This window comes from Mustela lutreola, chromosome 12, assembly GCF_030435805.1.
Source record: "Mustela lutreola isolate mMusLut2 chromosome 12, mMusLut2.pri, whole genome shotgun sequence".
Lineage (NCBI taxonomy): Eukaryota > Metazoa > Chordata > Mammalia > Carnivora > Mustelidae > Mustela > Mustela lutreola.
The window spans coordinates 10,794,288-10,820,840 of record NC_081301.1 but is presented as its reverse complement, the minus strand read 5'-3'; the positions used below and the strand labels follow the sequence as shown (position 1 = coordinate 10,820,840).

Here is a 26,553-nt window from a genome sequence, read left to right as displayed (position 1 = left end):
AAAGGAAGAAACACATGGAGGGGCTTAAAGCAAAACCTTTTAAATTCTTTGCCATAAAAGCTGCAGAGTAAACTACATTTCCTTTACTAATCCTTCGAACACTTGTTAAACTTGAGTGCGCTGACAACTTCGCCACTGCAATCACATTTTGGTTTCTAACAAGTTAAAGAAAATACTCTGCCTGTACTAAATTGTATTACCATCTTCCTTGAACACCAAGTGAGAATTTATGCTGCCTTCAAAAACTGTTGAAAGAGACACTCCCTAGGGAGAAATAACTTTTGGCACATTGCACAGAGAGCTAAAGTTACAAAAGCAGGCTAAAATATCTTTTCCACCACACATATTTTCATTCTTTCTTTCTCCTTCACATACACATGCTCGCTCGCTCACTCACCAACATGTAAACACAAAAACATGCTATGTCCTCTTTTGGAAGCAGAGTACGGGCAGAGGAATGGTCTTGGAAGATCTTTACTTTAAAGGTCATATTCTGAAAAACTTTTAAATTAAGTATGAGATGTTTGGGTTTTTTTAATGTAGCTTTTCCATGTTTTTAAAAATGCATTCGTAAAACTCCACATTGCTTCAACACACACACACACACACACACACACAGAGAGAGAGAGAGAGAGAGAGAAAACCATTATCAAAGACTCTATAGTTCTCTGAGTTACGAAAAATAACATAGGTGTCCTTTTGTGTCAGAAGGATAAGAGTGAAAAACAGTGATTTGACGTGACAGAAGAAAGAAACTAACAAGGCACTGTTTAATTTTTTGTTGCTAGAATTTTATTCAGTCTTCGCAACAACCCTTACAATTATGAAACTCACATTTGCAACTGAGAAAACTCAGCAAAAAGGATGAAGAACTTCCCGAAGGCCAGACTGCTATTACTTGTGGCCAAAATTCAGACACCGAGGCCAGAGTTCCTGCCACTATACCCACCGCTTCTCCTGAAGGAAAGGGTGGGGAAAGAGTTTTTAGTGAGACAAATTCCTATGATGCCAGACCACCAGGCAGTTTCCCAGGGGTGGCAGAAAAAGCCTAAAATGCAGAAAGTATGGGCTGCCGCTGAGGCCTTGGGTAAATGCCTCATTGTACTCTGGGAAGTCTGATGGACACTCACTAAATGAAGAGGAAAAGGCATTCCTCGCCCAGTGAGCCAAATGTGAGTGAGTACCCCTTTAAACTTTTCATCCTGAGCACATCTGCTCAGAAAAACTGCTGGAGAAACTATAAGGTACCTCTTGCTTCTAACATAAATGCCCCCCCCCACCAGTTCTAGCCAAGAAATTTCCATTAAAAAAACAGAATATAGTGAAATGAACAGTCATTAACCTACTGGAAATGAGGTATTAGTCTACAAGAAAACCTCAGAGACTAATCAAAATATCAAGGTTCATTGCAATCAATTAGAACTGTGTCAATTCATTTGTCCAAAAAAATCTGTCTAACAAATATATTTACTATTATGCACCATTCACTGTTCTAGGTGCTGGGGACAGATCCGTGAACCAAGTAAACAAAGATCTCTGCCCTTGCAGAACTGTCAGGCTGAGCGTGATTGTAAAGGATCCCTTCAAACTGATCATAATCTAACTACAAATCACATTTTTTATATTCCTCCATAGCTAAGCTTTGCCTTCTGTCCGGAATCCCCTCCCCGTGCTGCCCCCCTCCCACCCAAGCACCTATCACACACCAGGCTTGTCATAAATATTGCCAGAGGGATGAAGTGTGATGTAAAAATATCTTTCTAAACAAAAAGGAGGAAACACAGCAGTGGTCAGCCCTAAAATCTCAACTTAAATTGGTCTAGACCTAAGCTTTAATGCTGCATCAGATCCAGAGAAGCTCAAATAAAACCTGAGTCAATTCAATCTCCATTCCACAAACACAAGAGAAATTAGGTCAGCTTGTTCCAGGGTCCACCCCAGGGATTAAAAACTTTTTAAAAACCTACATCAGACTTGCCAGGGCTGCTGCTGAAGGCAAAAAAGAAACCTCCCAAACTTCAAGCCTCCCAAAGGCCCGGAGCCTAGGAGTACCTTAGACCTGGTCCTAATGTCCTCCCTCAACAATGCTAAACTTCTAGTGTGAAAAATCAAAACAAATCCAACTTATTTTTCTTTAATGAAAGTTCAAGCTGAGAGGCACTCTGCCATGTCCCATGTTGAACTAATTTCTCCTTTCTCTCTAATCTGTACAATAACATTGAGATACTATTATGACCATCGCCATTTTACGGTTTAAGAAGCAAAGGAGAGAGATTAAGTAATTTGCCCAAAATCACACAGGGATATAAATCATAAGTGGTAGAGTGAAAACGTGAATCCAGAAGACCTGATTCTAGAAACTATGCTCTAAGCCAGATTTTGCTAATTATATGCTTGAAATCGGGGGGGGGGGGGGGGGGGGCCGGGGGAGATAGTGGGAGGAACTCCAATTAACCAAAATATTTAGTAGGAAGAGGGAATAATGTTTTGCTTAGCTGATTTTCTACTTCATTGTCAGCCATAATGAAAAGATTTTTCATTTCAGTCTTTGTAGAAAATCTTTCTCAAATACTTTTGTCAATATTCCTTTCATATTAAAAACAATCTAACAAACTAATAAAACTTTCATGTTTTTAGAAATCAGTTCCGTCATTCTAAGTATCAGTAGTGATTACTGCTGAGGACAGAGAACTAGGCTAAAGATAAGCTAACTTATACATCATATTCCAGAAATGGGCTGCTTTAATACTTTTTTTTTTGACACTCCAAGTTATTTATAGAAGAATTTCAAACAGAATGTAAAATATACACAGTTCAGAGTTTCCTTTGATACAGTATGTAGTATTTTATAAGTTAAAAATCGAGAATGCATGGAAATCAGCATTGTTCTAGACATAGAATTGGTATGTTCGTCAAAGCATTACCAAATTATCAGGTCCCTGATACCGGCTTATTTTCTTAGTATCTGGCTCTTCTCACAAGAAGACTGTTTAAATAAAAGATACTCTGGCAACTGACGATTGATCCTTGTTTTTGTTAAAGTTTAACTGTAACACGTAAGTAGAGGAAAAACATATACATATGTAAGTTGATCATTTAAAATTATCCACGTATCCCAAGTATACTCTTCTGGAAACACAGAACTAATCCTAGTTTCTGAAAGAGAATATTGATCATTCAATTTTCATTAAGTTTCAATCTTCATCTCATTATTATTCTAGTATTTGGACCCTTTCAAATAAGAATTTATTTCTTTCAGAAAGAAGATTTTATCTCTTAACAAAATCACAATTACAGGAAGTTTCCTTGTCTGGGTTTTGGTTTGGAGTTTGGGTTTGTTTTTCACTTAAGGATAATGTTGAACTACGTCACCACAAGAACTCCTCATGTGCACTGGTTTCTGTGTTAGGCATTTAAATACATATTGCCTCTAACTTAAAAAACAACCTGCCAAATAGATAAGTCCCACTTAAACAGTGCCACGTTAGATCTCAGTTTAATAACTTCCCCAAGGTCAAACAATTACTGCGTGGCAGAAGAAATCTGATTTCAAAGCCTACAGTCTTTCCATTAGGTTGTTTTTATTACAAATTATCCATGAAGATACTTAATGACATTGTTATAATCTAGACAGCAACTCATCTGCATCTATTTTCTCTTCAAATAAGGCTTTGTGATAGCATAAAATTCTAATGCCTATGAACACATTAAAGGTAAGAAAACTGTCTTTAAATCAAGCAACTTATTACAGTTTCCTGCTGGGCAAAGCAAGCTCATAGTGAAATCTTCAGTAAAGCTTTCTTTTTCTAATGAAAGCCTTTGAGCACACTGCATGCTTTCAATGTAACATAAAGAAGGAAATGCAAAATGTGTTGTGAAATAATACCAAAAGAAGTTCAAAAGCTAGAATACAATTTTCTAAAGGTTAAAAAAAAAAAAGTCTCCTAAGCATTTAAAATACGAGGTGTAGTCCCCGATTTACAGAGCTTACACTCCACTTTCTAGAGAGTTTAGCAGAGTGCTGAACCTAATGCAAGTGCTCAGAGAATAAGTGATTAAGAAGCTCTAAAAATTAGATGTAAGATAATAAGATCTCATTCACAGACTCCTGAGGAATCAGGCTTATATGGCAATTTTTAAGGAAGCTAAAGACCTATACTTTTAAGCACTGAAACATTTTGGTTGTAAATCTTTCCAAACTAGATTATACATCTCACTGCTTTTTTGAAAAGAATATTTTGAATAAAACATTTTCTTGATGACTGCAATGGACATCTGTTTTGGCTGCCTAGCATCCATTCTCCCTTCTTCTGCTAACAGCACCAGATTTTCTCTGCAAAAGCTACCCGGCCCCACTCTCAGGCTATAGAATCCAGGTGGCACCGAACAGGCCCGCACACACATACATACCCCCTCATCACCCAATCAACATCTCAGAGCAACCCCCTCCCTCTAAAAATCTTGGTGACTGATTCATAGATCAGCCTATGACCCAAACTGGGCCTAGTGCAACCAGCCCTGTGACTACTACTCAAAATAATGTAAGACCCTCTTTTTTTTTTTCATTTGGGTGACTAAATTGGTAGACTATAAACTTGGGTTGTCAGCAGCCATGGTTGCCATTGTATAGGAAGCACCTGAACCCAACATAGGAGACAAAACCAAGAGACAAAAGAGACAACAAATTTCTGAAAAGGTAAGTAGAACACCTAGATCCAGCAAAACCAAAAGCCCATATTACCACTACACTTCTCAGTGTTGAGAAGCAATAGATCCCCTCTATTGCGAGATTTCAAGCCAGATTTCATTGGGCTTCTGCCATTTAGGATAAAAAGAATCCTAATAAAACAATGTCACCAACACGATCACTAAGCATGCTGAACAATGTAATAAAAAAAATTTTTTTTTAATCCTCAGAGCAAACCAAAGCACATAGGGCATAAGCCAAAGGCTTTCCCAGGAATAAAAGATGTTAAGTTTAAATGCATGGATTCTGAGAAATCTACTTTGGCTAGTTACTTTTACTTCCCATTTTTCAGCTGTGTTAGCTCAATAACAACTGCTGAGCAGCAGACTTCTGGGCAGACATGAACTCTTGACTTAAACAAAAATAATATAAAATAATTTAAAATAACAGCTACTTAAGTACAAACCTAACCCAAAAAATGTACAAGAACTACAAGAGAAAAACTACAAAACTCAGATGAATGAAATCAAAGAACTAAATAAGGGGCACCTGAGTGGCTCACTCACTTCAGCATCTGCCGTCGGCTCAAGCTCCCACATCAGGCTCCCTGTTGAGTCTGCTGCTCCCTCTGCCCCTCACCCCGCTCATATTCTGTCTCTCAATCTGCCTCTAAAATAAAATAAAATAAAGAACTAAATAAATGGAGAAATACAGAGGCCCTGGATGACACAGTGGGTTGAGCACCCAACTCTTGGTTTCATCCCAGATCATGATCTCAGGGTCATGAGATCGAGCTCCGCATCAGGCTCCATGCTCAGTATGGAGTCAACCTGAGATTCTCTCTCCCTCTACTTCTGCCCATCCTGCTCATGTTCTCTCTTGCTCTATGCCTCTAAAATAATAAATCTTTAAAAAAAAGAAAAGGAGAAATATTACATATCCATAAATAAGGACACTCCGTAATGTCAAGATGACAGTGCTTTGTAAGTTGATCTATAGACACAATACAATCACATCCAAAACGTCAGCAAGTTATGTTGTGGATATTGACAAACGGACTCTAAAGCATATGGAGGGCAAAAGACCCAGAAGAATGAACACAGTATTAGGAAGAACAAACGTGGAAGGACACTGACTTCAAAACTGACTATAAAGCTACAGTAACCAACCCAGGACGATCCTGGTGAAAGAACAGTTAGCAAATCCAATAACAGACTCCTATGTAGTAACTGACCTTTGCCGAAGAGCAAGACAGTCTTTGTAACAAATGCTGCTGGAATAATCGAACACCCATGTGCAGTCAAGCAAATGTACACACAGACCTTCCTTATACCCTTCACCAAAATCATAACAGATCATAGATCAAAATATAAAACACAAAAGTATAAAACTCCTAGAGATGACCCTGGCATGGAAATGCCTTTAGATACACCACCACACATACGATCCAAGAAAGAACCGACAATCTGGACTTCTATTAAAAATAAAAACTTCAGGGTGCCTGGGTGGCTCAGTAGTTGTTAAGCATCTGCCTTCAGCTCGGGTCATGAACCCAGGGTCCTGGGATGGAGCCCTGCATCAGGCTCTCTGCTCAGTGGGGAGTTCGCCTCTCCCTCTCCCTCAGACTGCTGCTCCCCCTGCTTGAGCTCACACTCTCTGTCAACTAAATAAATAAAATCTTTTTAAAACAAACAAATAAATAAATACTTCTGATCTACCAGAGACAGTGTCAAGAGAATGAGAGGACAGGCTACAAACTGGGAGCAAATATTTGCAAAAGACACGTTTGATAAAGGACTGCTGCCCAAACTATACAATGAACTCTTAAAGCTCAATAAGAAAACAACCCAATTTAAAAAAAAAAAAAAAAAAAAAAAAGGGCCAAAGACCTTGACACCTCCCCAAACGAGATATACAGATGGCAAATCAGAATATGAAAAAAATGTTCCACATATGTCATCAGGGAGATGCAAATTAAAACGAGATGCCACTACATACATATTAGAATGACCAAAATCCCGAACACTTAGAACACCAAATGCTGGTGAGGATATGGAGCTGCAGGAACTCTCACTCACTGCTAGCAGGAATATAAAATGGCAGGGCTACTCTGGAAGACAGCTGGCAGTTTCTCAAAAAACTAAACATACTCTTGCCAACCGGCAATCACATCCTCAGTATTTATCCAAAGAAGCTGAAAACTTACATCCACACAAACACCTGCCCATGGATGTTTACAGCAGCTTTACTCGTAATTGCCAAAACCTGGAAGGAACCAAGATGCCTTTCAGTAGGTGAATGGGCAAACCCGCACATCCGGATAATGCAGTATGATTAAGAACTAAAAAGAAATGAGCCATGAAAAGACAAGGAATAACCAAACACACATACACACACAAAACCATAAATGCATACTGCTGAGGAAAAACAGCCCACTTGAGAAGGCTAGATACTGTAGGACACCAGCTACATGACACTCTGGAAAAGGCAAAATCATGGAGACAATAAAAAGATCAGTGGTTGCCAGGGGGCTGGGGGTGAATGAAGGGATAAACAGGCAGAACACAGAGGCTCTTTGGGGCACTGAAAAATATTCTATATGATACTATAAATGGATACATGTTATCATACGTTTGTCTAAAACCAAAGGACACACAACACCAGGACATAAACAGTGGACTCTGGGTGGTTATGATGTGTCAGCAGAGGGTCACTGATATTAACAAGTGTGCCCTCTGGTTGGGCATGTTGACACTGGGTGAGGCTGTGCATGCCTGGAGCAAAAGCATATATATGGGAAATCTCTGTATGTTCCTCTCTATTTTGCAGTGAACCTGAATCTTCTCTAAAATATCTTTTTAAAAAAATGACAAGTAACAGCTCCCACTTACTAGGAACTTTCCATGTCCCATGCACTCTGCATTACTATGTAATCTATCAACTAAATGAAGGAGATACTATTAAGGACTCCATTTTATAGTTGACAGAATGAGACTCAAATTGTCATTCTGAGGGAACTAAAATACAGATCAACAAACTCACTGCTCACACGAATTTTATGGTTCAGTGGGTCAGTGAATTGCTGGTCTACCTGGAGGGTTAGGGCCTTAAAAACACCATGAACCACAAATACAGCAAGAACCACCACACTGCCATGAATTACCAAAAATCATGAGACTCTCCTATATTGTAATTTATACCCAGATGGCCCCTAAATTGCACACTTCAGGAAGAAATCTGGAATCAGCTTCAAATAACTAAACATGAAGAAAATATATGGCTCACTTTCTGTTACTTTTTAAGAACAGCAATTCGAAGTCATTCTACATAACCAATTTAGAGCATCAGCATAGTGTAATAAAAAGCACAAGCTTCAAGGAAAGATACGCAATTAAGGTAAAATTCAAAATGTGATCTCTGTAGGAATACAGAGGGACTTCAAAGACACAAAATGTTCTATTTCCTAAGTTGAGTAGTGGGTATGTGCATTTTCGTTTATTCTTTAAGCTGTGCATACACATATAATTTGTGTTATAGTTTCATAAACTGGTTTAAAGAATATAGTCAGAGTAGACCTCAAATCCCAACTCTGCCTTTGGGCGAGTTGTTTCCCATCTCTAAGCTTTGATCACTCATACTCATTGAGGGCCTACAGTATGCCAGGTACTGTTCTAGCTGCTGGAATTTCAGGCACAAGAAAGAGGTCATTTCTACCTTAGTGGAACCCTGTTTTTCTTACCTAGATAACTGAGCCCACTACCTCTTACTTCATTAGGTGATGAGCAAAGGCTTTATTACAATGAGCTTTCCTTGGGCTTAACTATAGTTTAAAGAAATGCTCTAACAATCCTACAACATAAGGCACATTACAATTCTCAAAAGCTTAAAAGCTTAAAAAGTTCAGTGAGGGGAACCTGGGTGGCTCAGTCTTTAAACAGCTGACTTCGGCTCAGGTCATGATCTCAGGGTCCTGGGATCAAGCCCAGTGTCAGGCTCCCCATTCAGTGGGGAGTCTGCTTGTCCCTCTCCCCTTGCCTTTCCCCTGACCCTGCTCAGGCTCACTCACTCACTCACTCTCAAATACATAAAAATCTTAAAAAAAAAAAAAAAAAAAAGGCACAACGAAATGAGGTTTCATGCCTCTATTCCAAATAAGTGATTTTTAAGTGGGCATGTCAAGTACTCAGAGTCAGGAAAAATTAATTTTTAAGTAATCCATGTCTTTTGAGTGAGTGGTAATTTGTCCCTACACTACTGCAAATTATGTTCATACCTTAATACTCCATAAAGTGGATTCACTTTCACTAGAAAAATCCAAGGATGTAAAAGAAGAAAAATAAAGAAAAGCTAAAGTATCATGCTGACTCATTTAAAAGGAAAAAAAAAAAAAACCTATAAGAAATCCTTGTACTGTTCATGAATGAAAACTGCCTCTCCCCTGATTTTCTACATAAGCCTGATTTTTCTTCCCTCACAATGTCTGATTTTTCTAACTACTGCATGTGGAGGTAATATTAGCCAGTACTTTTCAGGATGATGCCATAAGAATGAAGTTTAAATCCTGAATCAACAACCCAATGGTTGTCCCATCTGGGCAAACAAATAAACCTTTTCGAGCCTCAGGTTCCTCAAAAATATAACCTATCTTAAAAGGGCCATATATTAACAATATGAGAACAATACTAAGGAAAGTGTAACAATATTAAGAAAAGTGACTGAAATATAATAAGGACTCAATAAAAGTTAGCCACTTTATCACCATTCTTCAAGAGTTTGCTGTGACTATATTACTGAAAAGAAGATAATAAATTTGGTTAATACCTCTAATATTTTAATCCGAAGTAAAACAACTCTCGGGCTTCCCCCCCCCCCCCCGCCCCATCCCACTTCTAAAGAAACAGCATACATTTTTAAAAAATTTTTAAGATCTTATTTGAGAGAGAGAGTAGAAGGGAGCACAAGATGGGGGGGAAGTACAGAGGAAGAAGCAGACTCCACACTGAGCAGAGACTGAGATCACGACCTGAGCCAAAGGCAGCCACCCAGGCACGCTGTTTTTATTTTTAGACCAATGTTTTATTTTTTTTAAGATTTTATTTATTTATTTGACAAAGATCACAAGTAGGCAGAGAGGCAGGCAGAGAGCGGGGAGTGGGGGGGAAGCAGGCTCCCCATGGAGCAGAGAGCCCAATGCGGGCCTTGATCCCAGGACCCTGGGATCATGACCTGAGCTAAAGGCAGAGGCTTAACACACTGAGCCACCCAGGCATGCTAGATCAATGTTTTAAAACTATCTAGTCACACTGACTATCCACTGTGGTCACAGATCCAAGTAACGTTCATAGAATTAGAGACCTGCAAAGTGAAAGCTCAGATTCAGAATATAACAAATCTGGCTCTCAATCCCATCCATTTTGGCTGAGACTTGCTTTTCTTCATGATACTGTGGATCCAGAAATGTGAACGGCTATTTAAGAGAGATTTGAAAGCCAGAGTGTTTGCGTGCTTAAGTTACTGATCATAGCTGAAAACCACAGCTAACTGAAGCATCACGTCATAAGATTCCTTCCAGAGCTCTCACAACAGATTCTTCACTGGACTATCCACTTCTTGCTACCAAGTGGCCACTGGCTATGGCAGTAGAACACTGGGCAGGGAACGGACACCGGAGAAAGCAGGTAGGCAGAACGGCCTCAAGACCCTGATGCTGCTAGCCACTCTCTTGGTCAGCTACACAGCTGCCCAAGCAGGGAGCCCACAGCAGGCTCCGAGATGCCAGCTATAATGACACCCTTGTGCTGGAAATGCATTCCAGAATTTCAGCATGGCCGGTACCATCTGATCACAGGACCAGCACGCTCATTGACCTTGTGAGAGCACCCTCTTCCAAGACCTTCAGGCAGACAGGCTAAACTCAGCTCTGGGAGCTTTCCCAACTCAAGACGACCTTCTTCGTTTTCTGGGGTCCCCAAGTAAAGGTGGGTTCTTGAGCAAAGACATAAATCAGAGCACACAAAATGGAATGTGGCCAAAAAGCATAAAAGTTAAGAACAAAGTAGGTCAAGTATCTGCTTGAAATGTTACAACTTCTTTTTTTTTTTTTTAAAGATTTTATTTATTTATTTGACAGAGAGAGATCACAAGTAGGCAGAGAGGCAGGCAGAGAGAGAGAGAGGAGGAAGCAGGCTCCCTGCCAAGCAGAGAGCCCGATGCGGGACTCGATCCCGGGACGCGAGATCATGACCTGAGCCGAAGGCAGCGGCTTAACCCACTGAGCCACCCAGGTGCCCCGAAATGTTACAACTTCTTTATAAAAATCACATACCGGGGCGTCTGGATGGCTCAGTGGTTAAGCCGCTGCCTTCAGCTCGGGTCATGATCTCGGGGTCCTGGGATCAAGTCCCGCATTGGGCTCTCTGCTTAGCAGGGAGCCTGCTTCCCTCTCTCTCTCTCTCTCTCTGCCTGCCTCTCTGTCTACTGTGATCTCTCTCTGTCAAATAAATAAATAAAATCTTTAAAAAAAAAAAAAAATCACATACCGAAGTAACAAGTACTATACACAGTGATGTTAGCCGGCATTATTTACAATAGAAGAACTCTGGAAACAATTTAAAGATCCGATTGTAAGTAAATATCATATAAATATGATGTAATAATTCATAGCAAATGAAATTATTTTCACAAAGCTATATAATAATTTTTGGAAAAGCTTAATGATTTGGGGGAGACCAGCAAGGAAAACATACATAGAGCACAAGTTCAGGGAAAAGTTTATATGTATGTTTATATTTACATATATATTTATATAAATGCTTTATTTTCACACACTGACACACAAAAGACTACAAGGAAATAAATATACCAAAATATTAATAGTGTATCACCAAGTGATGATTTTTCTCTTTGTAATTTTTCAAAAACTTTTGAATTGTATACATACTCAAAACAAGGTACTAAAAATTTAAATAGGAAAAAAAACAAAAACACAAACCAGGATAATTTGTCAATATGTACTCAAATAACTTGAGAAAATTTAGTTTTTTTTAAAATGTACAATGAGAATATAACACACCACAGTATAAGAAAAGTTGTAAGAATGAAACTCCCACAGAAATTTATAGAACAAAATGTATACTAAATCCTCCAATTAAAGACCCGTAAAGTAGTTTCAGTGCTTTCTAACCCACCTTCTCACAGCAGGGAATTAATCCTTCAGGGGGATGCAAACCAACTTCAAAGAGAAGATTATGCCCAGACACTAGTACTGTATAGCGTAAGGTTTATACCTAAGTTTGCTCAGATACTTTGGCAGGGATCAGAGATGCAGATCCAAGGAACAAAGACTAATCTTAAGACAGATTCCTTGCCATCATTTAAAAAGACAAAAATAATGTATTCAATAATAGCCAAAAAAGGCAAATATAATAAGTTTTATTAAAAACAAGAAGGTTTTAGAAGTAGACAAAAGATACCTAAAATCAAACACTAAGTGACAGCTTATTCCCTGGTAATAGTAACTCAGAAATCTCCGAAACTCCCAAAGAGGCACCGCAAGTTATTTGCGTACCCAAATCTTACTGGCACGATGTTTCTAAGGTGTCCCATTCAAATGTGTCCAAGGTCCTGATGCACTAAGTGGAGCTGACAGATCACATGTCCCTTCCATGGAGGTCACAGAATGTTCTCAAGTACAGTAAGTACACAGTGCACTTATAATACATGTCTTCAGTAAGGGAGACATTAAAAGCAATTGAGGGAAAAATATTTCTAACATCTAGTAATTTTTTTTTAAGATTTTACTTATTTATTTGAAAGAGAACAAGAGAGAACAAGCAGGGGTAGGAGCAGAGGGAGAGGGGGAAGCAGGCTCCCCACTGAGCAGCAAGCAGATGCGGGGGCTCGATCCCAGGACTCTTGGATCATGACCCGAGCTGAAGGCAGAAGCTTAACCAACAGAGCCACCCAGGCACTCCTACAGTCTAGTAATACTTCTCACTGGCCTGTTTCACATCTGTCATCTTTTTGTGAGGTGACTTTTTTTTTTTTGTATGATTTAAAAGTACCTGATTGTTTTATTTTTTTCTAAGACTTCATTTTTTAAGTAACCAATACACCCAGCATGGGGCTTGAACTTAGAACTCAGAGATCAAGAGTCACATACTCTACCAAATGACCCAGTCAGGTGCTCCTAGGAGTACCTGATCATTTTCTGAAAGCATTTTAAGTAAAGGAGTAGCAGACCCCAGTAATTCAGATTTAGTTTCCCAACTGTTTCCTTGGTTTTGGTTTTGGTTTTGGTTTTTTTCAAGTAGGCTCCATACCCAAGGGAGGCTTGAACTCACAACCCTGAGATCAAGAGTTGCATGTTCTACAGACTGAGCCCATCAGGTGCCCCCAATTAGTTTCCCAATTTTTTAAATTAGCTAATCATCTAAATGAAAACTAGAATCCTTACTAGATTAAAGACCTAAATGTGAAAGGCAAAGCTATACATTTCTTAGAGGAAATTATCTTCATAACTGTGGGGTAAGAAAATGCTGGTCCATTGTACTATATCATAATTGAGAAGTTATGATCAAAGTTAACATAAAGAGGGTGAAAGACAAACCACAGAGTGGAAGAAGACATTTGTAATACATACAATAAGATAATCAGTATCCACAATATAAGCTTACAAATCAATGAGAGGGTAAAAAAAAGGTAGAAAACTCAATAAGAAAAATGAGCCAAGAGACTTGAAAATCACTTTAAAAAACAAGCCATTCAAGAGGCCAATAAGCAGAAGGTGCTTGGTCTCATTAGTTATCAGGAAAATGCAAATAAAAACAAGGAGATACTCCTATATAACTATCAGGTTGACAAAAATCAACACATCTAACTGTACCAAGGACTGATGAAACTGTACAGCAGTAAGGACTATCAAACACTGCTGGAGGGAGTGTAGACGAGCACAATTTTGAAAAACAGCTTATCATGATCCAGTAATCAAGTATGGTACTATCCTAAGGAAAATACATTTAAGTGCGCCAGGATTCACGTATGAAGAATGATTACGGTGGCATTGCTTGTAATAGCCCAAAACTGCAAACAACTTCAAGTGTTTTCAACAGAATGGATAAATTGTGATATAATCCTAGTGTATTACACAGTAATGAAAATGAATGACTACAGCTACACACAACATGAAGAACCCTTACAAACATAATCTTGAGCAAAAAAAATAGCAAAAGTACACAAAAAATAATTCTGTTTCTGTAAAATTCAGAAGCAAGCACTATATTGTATTTTTCAAGGAGGTAAGCTTAGGTCATAAAACTATAAAGAAAAACAAATGATTATCATAAAAGTCAGGATAGTAGTTCCCTCTCGGGAAAGGAAAAAGGCGAACTCTGGGGTGCCAACCAAACCCAACTCCAACACTTACAGGGCCTCAGAAAGAGTACACATAGAGGCCCTCATTCCATATGTGTTAATACATAACAGATATGAAACAAGCTTACAAAATATAAATATCTTCTATCCTCCTATCATGAAAAACATACCTTTATAATTGCCTGGAAAGCCAGATTCATACAGAGAATTCTGGGATTCCCCAGAGTTCCATGCAGAAACATGGTGGTCCAGGGAGAACTGGCCACTGGTCCATCTCCCATCATCCTCTTCTCCATCCCACACAGCCAAGGACCTCACACACAAGCATGCAGTCACCTCCACTCACAAGTCCAAGCTCCATTCCATACCCTACTCTCCACACACAACCACACTTAGGCCATCCCTTGTATAGACCAGCAGCCATGCCCACCCTCAGAAGTATGGGCCCCAGGAAAGGGACTCACACAGGCTCTGGAAACAAGCTCAGGGCCCTTCGGGCAGGAAATTCTGAGATCCTAGGTTTTTAAAGTATGGTCTACCATGGAAAGGTTCAGACTCTAAGCAGGCATGTCCCACAGGTCCCACAGACTCTGCACCATGGAAGAGGGCCAAAGCAGGGCCCACTAAAGCACAGGGCCAGGGGAGGGACCCTTCCTGCAGTAACAGTATTTCCTTACATCCAGGCAACATTGTATTTCCTAGTCTGGAGAGCAGTAACATGGGTACATGATCATTATTTGCTAAACTATAAATCTAAGTTCCATGTATTTTTTTTTTTTTTGCACAAATAAGGGATAGACATCACGTGCCTGTTGGTATGATACACAGTAACAGAGAGACACCTGCCAACATTTCATAACCCAAATCTAATCATGAGGGTATGATCAGATCCAAATCTAGAGACCTTCTGCAAAACAACAGACCTAAATTCTTCAAAACATGTCTGTGATAAAAGGTAAAGAATGGCTGCAAAACTATTACTTAGTGAAAGAAACTAAATACATATGACGCTGAATGGACTGCGTGATCCTGATAGATCAGAAAGGAAAATGCTGTAAAGGACACTATCGGCAAAACTGATTGGATTTTAACACACCAACTGACATTATATCAACATTACATTCTCTCCTTTCAATAACTGTACTAGAGTTAGATATGAAAATTCTGAGGGGGGGGGCACTTGGGTGGTTCAGTGGGTTAAGCCTCTGCCTTCGGCTCAGGTCATGATCTCAGGGCCCTGGGATCAAGCCCCACATCGGGCTCTCTGCTCACCAGGGAGCCTACTTCACCCCCCTCTCTCTCTGCTTATCTCTCTGCCTACTTATGATCTCTATCTGTGTGTCAAATAAATTTTTAAAAATATATATTTTTTAAAAAAGAAAAAATTCTTAGGAGATATATTCTGAAATATGTAGCGGTGAAGGGTCGATATGTCTGCAATTTATTCTCAGACGACTCAAAAAATAATATGTATATACATACAGAATAATAAAGCAAGTATGGCAAAAAAGGGTAACAACTGATGAACCTAAGGTAAGGGCATATGCACTTGACCATTCTTATAATTTTCATCTTTTAAAATATTTTCAAAATAAAAAGTTTTTATAATATACTAAAGGGTTATACAAGAAAGAAGTTGTCTACAGAGCAGATGAATTAGATGACTGGGGTAAGATACTAAGACTTTGCATTTTGTTCACTCTTCCATCTTATTTGTAATTTTTTTTTTTTTTAAGATTTTATTTATGTATTTGAGAGACAGTGCATGAACAGAGAGCGGAGTGGGAGAAAGAGAAGCAGACTCCCTGCTGAGCAGGGAGCCTGACGCAGGGCTTGATCCCGGGACTCTAGGATCATAATCAGTACCAAAGGCAGATGCCCAACCCACTGAGCCACCCAGGTGCCCCACCTTATTTGTACTTTTCTAATTTTGTTCTTTTTCCCAAAAAAATTCCTTTTAACTTTGGGAGGAAAAAATATCCTCGAACACTGAAAGAGGTAGCAACCGTAAAAAAAGAAAAATTCTGTCCCTGAATTTGTCAAATCATAGCCATCATCAAATGGTTACTCTGTAAAGTAGGCCCTCAGAGGGGCTGCTGCCGGTATGCACCTAAGAACAGAGGCTTCCCAAGGCAATAGTTTACAGAGTAAAAGGGATAACGTAACACAGGTGCTAACGTTCCACTTCTAGAATGACCATAAATTTATAATCTTCGTTAGATAACGCAGAAAGTGGCACACACAGTTATCTCACTTTCACTATTAAGAGAAATTCATTCAGGGGCACCTGGGTGGCTCAGTGGGTTAAAGCCTCTGTCTTTGGCTCAGGTCATGACCCCAGGGTCCTGGGATCAAGCCCCACATCGGGCTTTCTGCTTAGCAGGGAGCCTGTTACCCGCCCCCTCCCCCCGCCCGCTGGCCTCTGCCTACTTGTGATCTCTGTCAAATAAATAGATAAAATCTTTGGAAAAAAAAAAAAAAGAGAGAGAGAGATTCATTCATTTAACAAATATTAGTGGCATCATGCAAAGCCCTGTGGATGACAAGGAGAGATGTGCCCAACACGGTCACGGCCCTACAGGCGACAACTTAGCAGAGTAAAGAAGACTTGAACCAAAAATCTTAGTTATTCCACACAGTGGCCATGTGATTCCGGTAAATAATTTGACCGGAGATTCTATTTTCTCATAGGTATAATGGAGATGTCACCCAACTATCTTTAAAAGGTTGTATTGTAAGGATAAAATGTCCAACACCTAGGACAACAGAATAGATACTCCATAAAAGTAGCTATTTTATGAGTTTTACAGTCTAACATAATGAAACAGAAAATGTTGCACAGTCAGCTGAGAGCATAACTATCACTGGAATCCTGATTACTCCAAGTTTCTAATCCAAGTAAATTCACTTTCCCTAAACACCCAGTAATAGGCACAACTGTTTGTGTGTGTGGACCAAGAGCGGCTCCTGACATACCTCTGGTAAATGCATCACTCCTAGTTAACAAGAAAAAGAATACTACGTTATAAGGTTATTTTTTTCTTATTAACCAAGAAGGATTTTAGTTGAGAATATACTCAGTCTTTTCAAGATACTCTAACCTTAACTAAGACCCTGTTGTCCTACAATACATGTCCAAATCAGTCCAAAAGCTAAAGCCAGAGGAGGCTTTTCCTTGAACTAGTTTCCAACTTTTACCAGCAGACATAAAATTTACTACACTAAATCCATTTCAAACATCTCCTTCCAGTTGAGTGGCAGAGTTTTCCCTTTATATTATTTTGTAACCTAATTCTAAGCCTTCCTCATTAGCAAGGTGACAATATGTCATACTAAGCAGCTGGCTTTCAGGCATCTGTGAAAGATACAAACCAAACCCAATGATCACAGTGAATAGAACCATACTTCAAGCCTGATATAGTAGTGACTTGAATTGTTTGCTGCACTTATTCTCCATTCCTTAGGATGATGTGGAATAAAAGGGGAAGACAATTAAGTATACTTAAAGATAAATCACTGTTTAGAATATTCACACATCCCATGTGCACAGCTCTCTCCACCTGATCTTAGCCAAAAGGCCAAGAGGCAATGTCCTGCACAGCTATATCATACAATAAATACAGATCATAACAAAACATGCAAATACCTGAAAGAGTGCCACCCGTCCTCGGATAGGCCACTTCAACATAGACTTCAAATGTGGTCTCTGGGTTCTGCCTACAAAAGAAACAGACTGTGATTACTGACAAGGATAGAGGCAGTGTGGTATAGAACATGCGGGCTGTGGTATAAGGCAGACCTTACTTAAAATCCTTGGCTCCACAACTTAATAGCTGCGGAGCTTTGGCCAAGTTACTCAATTTCTCTGAGCCATGCCTACCTAATCTATAAGATGAAAACACCTGGGGTACCTAGGTGGCCCCGTCAGTTAAGCATCTGCCTTTTGCTCGGGTCATATCTCAGGGTCCTGGGATCAAGCTCCTTGTTGGGCTCCCTACTCAGTGGGGAGTCTGCTTCTCCCTCTCCCTCTGCCTGTACAACACCCCCCAAACCCGCCACCAATTGTGCTCCCTCTCTCTTCACTCAAATAAACAAAAACACTTAAAAAAAAAAAAATGAAAACACCTAACCAGAAGAATTACCATGAAACTTAAAACAGAAAAACTGTCCAGGTATAATGGCTGACAAATAATGGGCTATAGCCGTGATTATGATTTCACAGGAGTCAGGTTTTGAATTTACACAGCTGTACCTCCAAAGCCATAAGCAGAATTCTGAGGAAACTCAAACCAAGGCAACATTAGCACAAAGTAGCTTCTCCCGCATAGTCCAGGATAAAACACATGATGCAGTCGGCTTGCTTATTTACAAGTTTTAAAGACTGAAACAGAGAAACAATATCCTAAACCACTAGGCTATTACAAAGACAGGATGCTAATCTAAATACAAGATACTGTTTCCACACAGGGGGCTTCACGGGTACTGGCAATGGCAAGTATATGACACTTCATTATTATATCCTTTTACCTCTTTATGCCATAAATATTTCATAATAAGCCTGAAAAAGATCACAGCACTAACAGAACATTAACAGTTGTTAATTCTGAATGATGAGAACATCGGGTTATATTAGCTTTGAGTTTTCTCTTTGATTCTGAAACTACAATAAAAAGGTATTTCCAGATTGACTGAAAATGGTTTAGAAGAAAATGTTATACTTTCAAAGGTCTGTAACGGAATTCTATTTTAAACCTGACAACAAGGCTCAGAAACTTTGAGTCACCCGAACAGATCTAACGGTTACTTTCAATCAAATAAATACCCTGAATTTGCCCAGCAGATTCCGCTTCTCAAAATAAATCATTCATCTCATTTCGCCCTCATAATCCTATGAGGACAGGTAGATAGGTTATTATTATTCTCACCATACAGGTGAGGAACCTGAGGCAAAGAGATTCTATGTGACTTGGCGGCGGTGCCACAGCTAGTTAGAAACAAACACAGCTACAACCAGAATTCACCCTCCTGGGGCTCAAATTCTGTGCTTCATTGATTCTAAGATGAACTTTTTCCCCCACATTCCCACATCTCTTACAATCTATTGCATCTGACAACGCTAAATAGCAGCATTTTTTTTTCCTCCATAGTAATATACATAATGGTACATTTTACAAATAATGGCATCTGAGATTCAATAAATAGGTTAATATTCCTTCTACTTCCTTAGGAGTAGAAAAATGTGTCCTTGTCAATCAGGAATCCATTTCTCTTGTAAAGGATCATCATTCTTTCCCTGAAGAGAAACTTAAGCTTTTGCTTTAAGTGAAAAGAGTTGACTGCTCTAAAGTTCAAGGTATTTACATACACCTTGTCAAATATAATTTTAAAAATCAGACAATAGGGGCGCCTGGGGGGCTCAGTCGTTAAGCTTCTGCCTTCGGCTCAGGTCATGATCCCAGGGTCCTGGGACCAAGCCCCACATCGGGCTCCCTGCTCAGTGGGAAGCCTGCTTCTCCCTCTCCCACACCACCTGCTTGTGTTCCCTGTCAATAAATAAATAAAACATTTTTTTCTTTTTATTTATTTTAAAGATCTTATTTATTTATTTCCCAGACAGAGATCACAAGTAGGCAGAGAGGCAAGCAGAGAGAGAGAGAGAGGAGGAAACAGGCTCCCCGTTGAGCAGAGAGTCCGACATGGGGCTCGATCCCAGGACCCTGGGATCATGTCTTGAGCCAAAGGCAGAGGCTTAACTCTGAGCCACCCAGGCGCCCTAAATAAAACCTTTTAAAAAGAAAATCAGACAATAAAGTAGAATGTTTTACTTAATAGGCTAAATAAAACAAAGTAAATTGAAGTTTTAAAAAAGCCTTAAAATTTTTGTGTGTTTTCCCTGCAGGATGATACAAAAAGATCTATCAAGTTAGCCTCCTTTGGTCACCAAACATTGTGGAAAATGTCTTATGGAAACACCCCTTTTGTTCAAATGATCTCAAAATAGAGTGTTCAATTGAAGACAGGAATGTTCTAAGGCTATTTAAAGAGCATCAGAAAGACTCCTTCTGAAATCTAAACACAGCCTTCTTCAGGTGCCTAGGTGGTGCAGTTGGTTGAGTGACCAACTCTTGGTTTCAGCTCAGATCATGATTTCAGGGTCATGGAATCGAGCTCCACATTGGGCTCTGAGCTGAGCACACATTCTGCTTAGGACTCACTCTTTCTCTCTCTCTCCCTCTCTCTCTCTCCCTCTGCCCTTCCCCCTAAACTTGCACTTCCTCGCTCCAAAATAAATCAGTTTTTAAAAGAAAACTTTGGGACACCTGGGTGGCTCAGTTGGCTAAGCATCTTCGTTTGGCTCAGGTCATGTCAGACTCCTTGCTTAGCAGGGAGTCTGCTTCTCCCTCTGCCTGCCAGTCCCCCTGCTTCTCTCTCACAAAATCTTTTTTAAAAATTTTTAAAAACTTTTTAAATCAACATAGCTTTCTTAGCCTCATTTTTCAACTGGCTGAATTTCATCTCAAAATTTCATTTGGAAAATTGAAATAACAAACACTCACATACAAAGATGTTACATAACAAGTTTTTTTTGTTGTTTGTTTGTTTTTTAACACTGGAGCTCTGATAAATTAACCTGTGCCATTAGGTTAAGGCATTTTGTACAGACCTGCTATATCTCTAAGTGAAGACTGGCCTCACATGGTCTATACTCACTTTCTCTAACACACTTCAACCAGGCTTCTGAACCCACCACAGCACTGAAACAACCTTGTCATATTTACCAACAACCTTGTCATATTTACCAACAACCGCATTGCTAAAATATACTAAAATGGCCAACTCTCCTAACAGACACATAAAGTGTTCATCATCATTAGCCATCAGGGAAATTCAAATCAAAACCACAATGAGATACCATCTTACACCAGTCAGAATGGCAAAAATCGACAGGGCAAGAAAGAACAAATGTTGGAGAAGCCGTGGAGAAAGGGGAACCCTCTTACATGGCTGGTGGGAAAGCAAGTTGGTACAGCCACTCTGGAAAACAGTGTGGAGGTTCCTCAAAAAATTAAAAACAGAGCTCCCCTATGACACAGCAATTACGCTACTGGGTATTCACCCCAAAGATACAGATGTAGTGAAAAGAAGGGCCATATGCACCCCAATGTTCATAGCAGCAATGTCCACAACAGCCAGACTGTGGAAGGAGCTGAGATACCCTTCAACAGACAAACGGATAGAGAAGATGTGGTCCGAATACACAATGGAATAGTACTCAGACATCAGAAAGAATGAATACCCAACTTTTGCATCAACATGGATGCGACTGGAGGAGACTAAGTTAAGTGAAATAAGTCAAACAGAAAGTCAATTATCATATGGTTTCACTTATTCGTGGAACATAAGGAATAGCACAGAGGACAGTAGGAGAAGGAAGGGAAAAATGAAGGGAGAGAAATTGGGAGTGGGAGATGATCCATGAGAAATTATGGACTCCAGGAAACAAACTGAAGGTTTTAGAAGGGAGGAGAGCCTGGTAATGGGTATTAAGGAGGGCCCAAATTGCATGGAGCACTGGATGTTATACACAAATAGTGAATCATGAAACACTACATCAAACACTAATGATGTACTGAATGGTGACTAACATAACACAATATAAATAAATTAATTAATTAAATGGCCAATTCTCAGGGCTCGTCTTACTCAATATCTCAGCAGCATTTGACACAATTGACAGACTTTTCCTTCCCTGAAACACTTTCTTTGTATTACAGAACATCGTTCTCTGTTGGTTCTCTTCCTACCTTACTGGCTGCTCCCTTTGTTAAATCGTTCTCATGTAACCTCTCCTACCCTCAAATTTAGTCCTGGACCTCTCCCTCTCCCCACTCATTACTTAGATGATCTCATTCAGCCTCATGGCTTTAATTACCATGCAAATGCTGACAAGCCCCAAAATCATGTCTCCAACCTGACTTCTTCCCCGACTCCAGATTCCCTTATCCAACTGCCTACTCAACATCCCTGCTTGGGTATTCAAGAAGCATTTCTAATTTAGCAAACGGCACTCTTCTTCCTCAAACCTGCGTCCCTTGAATTCCACCAATTATTTAGATTTAAAAAAACAACAACAACTTGGTATCATCTTTGACCCCTCTTTTATATATATGCCACAGTCATTTACCTGTCAAAATCAGTAGATTCTGTCGATTTGTTCATCAAAATACATCCAGAATCTGAATGCTTCTCAGCATCCCCAACCCTACGGTCCTTGCCAGATCACAACCTCACCTTGACGACTGCAACACTCTCCTGACTGATCTTGCTGCTTCCTCTCTTGCCCTCCTTTGATCAGATTTCAACTCTGGTCAGTCATCTTTTTATTGGAAAGGTCAGTTTAGGTCAGTCCTTTACCTAAAACCTCCCTGACATGTCCCCCATCACCCAAAGTCAAAGTCTTGGTTCTAGAGATGGATGACAGGCATGGCTGTACCACAGAGGGCACAGCTTAGTACCCCTGAACTGTATACCGCCAAAAATGGTTAAGATTGTAAATTTCACATGTATTTTACAATTAAAAAAAAACACACAAAAAACTGAGGATGAGGGGGAAAAGTCCTTACAAGGTCTACATGATCTGGCCTCTCCCTCTCTCTCCAACTTCATTTCATACCTTATTCCCCTTGCTCACTGCACTCGAGGCACACTGGCCTTCCTTCAGCTCCTTAAACACACCAAATTCTTTCCTATATAACAGACCTTTGCATCCATCTTCATAAAGGTAGCCCTTCCTGTCATTCAAAACTCAGCTTTTATTTCAACTCAGAAAGACCTTCCCCAATACACTCTCTGCCATCTCATTTTAATTTTCCACAGCATACCCATCACAATCTTGGTCATTGTCAATCTTCCTCCTATGAATGTAAACTTGCAGGAGAAGGATTTTGTCAATCATACCCACTAGTGCTTCCCAGGTACCTAAACAGTGCCTGGGACACAATCCGAATCAAATACTGAGCAGAAAAGAAGGAATAAAGGAAGTACAGACCAGCCTTTCCTAGGGTCTGAAAGAGTTCAATAAATGATAGGAGTGATTATAGACTCCCATGATTCTCAAATTTCAGCATGTGAAAAGAGAGATTTCAGCCCTACTTCAAAGTCTGGGGGGAAGGAGGCAGGGAAAGCCCAAGAATTAGCATTTCTAACTTGTAGCCAAATACTTGTCTACTAACAGGTAATACTGATGCAGCTGCACTAGTGATCACACTTCAAGAATGAACCACTGAGGGGCGCCTGGGTGGCTCAGTGGGTTAAAGCCTCTGCCTTTGGCTCAAGTCATGATCTCAGGGTCCTGGGACAGAGCCTTGCATTGGGCCCTCTGCTCAGCATGGAGCCTCCTTCTCTCTCTCTCTGCCTGCCTCTCTGCCTACTTGTGATCTCTCTCTCTCTCTCTGCCAAATAAATAAATAAAATTAAAAAAAAAAAAAAAGAACACTGATCAAGTTAAATGCAATTGTTCCTCCAAATAATTTAGTACACAAAACAAACTTAAGGTATACTTAATAATCTATTAACAGAGCTTTTGCAATAAAACAGATTTCAAAGAAAAACAGCATTTGTAGGACAGAAGCTTATTCCTCTTCTATCGCTATCCTTAGTTACTAACCTCATTCTTCTAATGAGAAGAATAAAACTACCTGGGGCACATGGGTGGCTCAATTGCTTGGGCAGCTGCCTTGGGCTCAGGTCATGATCCCAAGGGTCCTGGGATCAAGCCCTGCATCAGGCTCTCCACTCAGCAGAGAGACTGCTTCTCCATCCCTCTGCCTGCAGCACTCTGCCTACTTGTGCTCTCTCTACCTTCCTGTCAAATAAATAAATAAAATCTTTTTAAAATAAATAAATAAAATCTTTTTTAAATAAATAAATAAAATAATAATTTAAAAACTACCTAAGTTTTTCACTCAGTTCAAATACTTGCCAGAGTTCTATTACATGGAGCTGGAGATCAAAAAAGCTGACTAAAACACTAAGAACAAATTGGACTATAATTATAAGTTATAGTCATGCTTATCCATGATCACTTACATGTTGCCTTATGGAAGAGGTGGTGACTAATGTTATGACAAGTTATGTAACATACCAACAAATATACATAAGTTATTTTAAGGGCCAGTGAACCCAATGCAGATGGAAGCATTTTCTATTTCTTTGCGAATCAAAAAATAAATTTAAAAGTGCCTCTTCTAAATGCAAATGGCCAAGAGACTCTTAATATTTTCATTAAGCCTATAAACAATGAAGACTAACAATTTCCAGAAAGTCCCTGAGACTACCTTGAGACTGCTTATTTCCTCCATTACTCCTCTCAAGATGCTCAATATTTTTAACTACTTGGCTAAAGGAACCGAAAAACCTATTTCTGTCCTATTAACACTCACTGCTAATTCAGTACACGTAATGATGCTGAGAATACCATATTCAGAGCCAATTTTCCAATATGGACCCAAGTTTTCCCAGAACACTTCATGATATAGCTTAACATATTACCATGGTAATGTCCTGGTACTGCCACCATATCCCACTATTAATTGCCTTACGTCTCTATACCTTAATGATCTGGAACCCTGCCTACCTGCCAAACAACTTTTGTTTTTGCCACCCACCCTTACCTCCTGCAGTCCTGTACCCTAACATCCAGCTGTACAGAACTAGCTGTAGCCCACTCAACAAACCATGCTCTGGTTCACCAGGGACACCGTTACTGTTCTACTTCCACTATGGACTGCTTCCGTGTGCCAGGCACAATGCTAAGCACTTTACATGCATTATCTCAGTTCATCTTCAACCACCCTATGTGTGTTTACCCCCATCTAAAGAGGAGGACCTGGGACACCTGAATGGCTCAGTCGGTTAAGTGTCTGCCTTCAGCTCAGGTCATGATCCCAGGGTCCTGGGATCAAGTCCCGAATCAGGTTCCTTGCTCAGCAGGGAGCCTGCTTCTCCCTCTGCCTGCTGCTCCCCCTGCTTGTGCTCTCTCTGACAAATAAAATCTTTTTTTTAAATGGCTATTAAAAAAAAAAAGAGAGAGAGGACAATACTGAAACTCAGGATAAACTAGCCAAAGTCAAAGCAAAGGAGTAGCAGAACCAACAAGAATCATCCAACAGCTCTAACCACTTTACCATTTGACATTACTGACATTATTCAGATGCGCTTCTGCAAGGAACAGTCTTTCCAGTCTTTTGCACTTGACAATCTCATTCATCAAGCCTCAGCTCAGGCATGCCCTCCTTTCTGGAAAGCCTTTCTCAATCCCACGTAGCCATAGCACAGATAGGGTTAAGTACCCCTCCTCTACATTCCTAGGGCACCCTGTGCTTCCCCCACTCTTGCTGTTCTTACCACATTCAACCCTGACGCAATTACAATTACCCAAGGGGCTTTTAAAAATCCTAATGCCCAGGCCACACCCCCAGAACAACTAAATCAGAATCTCCAGGCACCAGTATTTGTTTAAAGCTCCCCCCTCCCAACTTAGTCCAGTGGAGAACCACCCACGTCCCTTTGATTAAATATCCACCTTCCCCTCTAGACTGGCAGCTTCTTGAGGGCACCGACAGTCTTCTCATAGCCCTGGTCTGACACCTGGCATAGTAAGTGTCTGATGAATGAGTCTTCCTCCAACATCTGACATGTGGTTTCCAGCTCCTAGTAACTGCTTCTCCCTGACAAGAGGTAATTTACTGGATACACACTGCTTACACATGACTGTTACTCTTTAAAGATCTCTTCCTTTGGAGTCAAAGGTATCAATAAGTCACACCTGCTGACAACAGCCTTGGCTCTTAAATACAGAAAAATGACACACAAACAGCTAAAATGTGTTTGAAAGAAGGGAGGTCTGTTCAGTTCTTGCTTCTGGGAGAATGAAGCCTGAAAATAAGCCAAGAGAGCATTTCTATTCAATACCACTCTTCTGAACACAATTCTCAGTGATTCACTGGAAGGGCCATGCTCAGTGCTCAGGGCCATGTTCTCAAAATGATTAAGTACACTCAGCTTGAAGTCATGAAACAGACAAAGGCTTTGACAATATTCAGGCAGCAGGAAAGCTTAATGGGTTTTTTTGTTGTTGTTGTTTTAGAGTATCATGCTATTGATCACTCCACTGGATCATCAGCTTTCAATTAGGATCTATTTTTCCTCAATTACAACATATTACGAGATTAGGAGAAAAATATAACACTAACTCCTCATAAAATGAATCTTCCCTGCATATGGTAACCATGCTACAATGCTAGGCCCTCATCCCTTTAAGTGTTTTAGAGCTACAGATTTAAACACACCGTGTTAGGACCCCTTACTCATTTCACAGCCATCAAATCTTCAAACCAGATAATATCTATCAAGCAAAATAGCAACCTATTCTCTATAGACTAATGATGTGACTTCACCACACTGTTTCTTTGGTTACAAATTTACATACTAAG

General features: G+C 39.9%; 1 protein-coding gene across 8 annotated transcripts in view; it reads right to left on the bottom strand.

The window, feature by feature from the left end:
• Positions 1 to 26,553, bottom strand: part of DENND1A (DENN domain containing 1A) — a 496,023-nt gene that overhangs the window by 437,377 nt on the left and 32,093 nt on the right. For all 8 annotated transcript variants that reach the window (XM_059142351.1, XM_059142348.1, XM_059142354.1 and 5 more), the window contains exon 2: positions 17,706 to 17,776. In XM_059142351.1, the coding sequence (XP_058998334.1) occupies positions 17,706 to 17,747 (42 nt within the window). In that variant the 5' untranslated portion in view covers positions 17,748 to 17,776. The remainder of the gene's footprint in view (positions 1 to 17,705; positions 17,777 to 26,553) is intronic.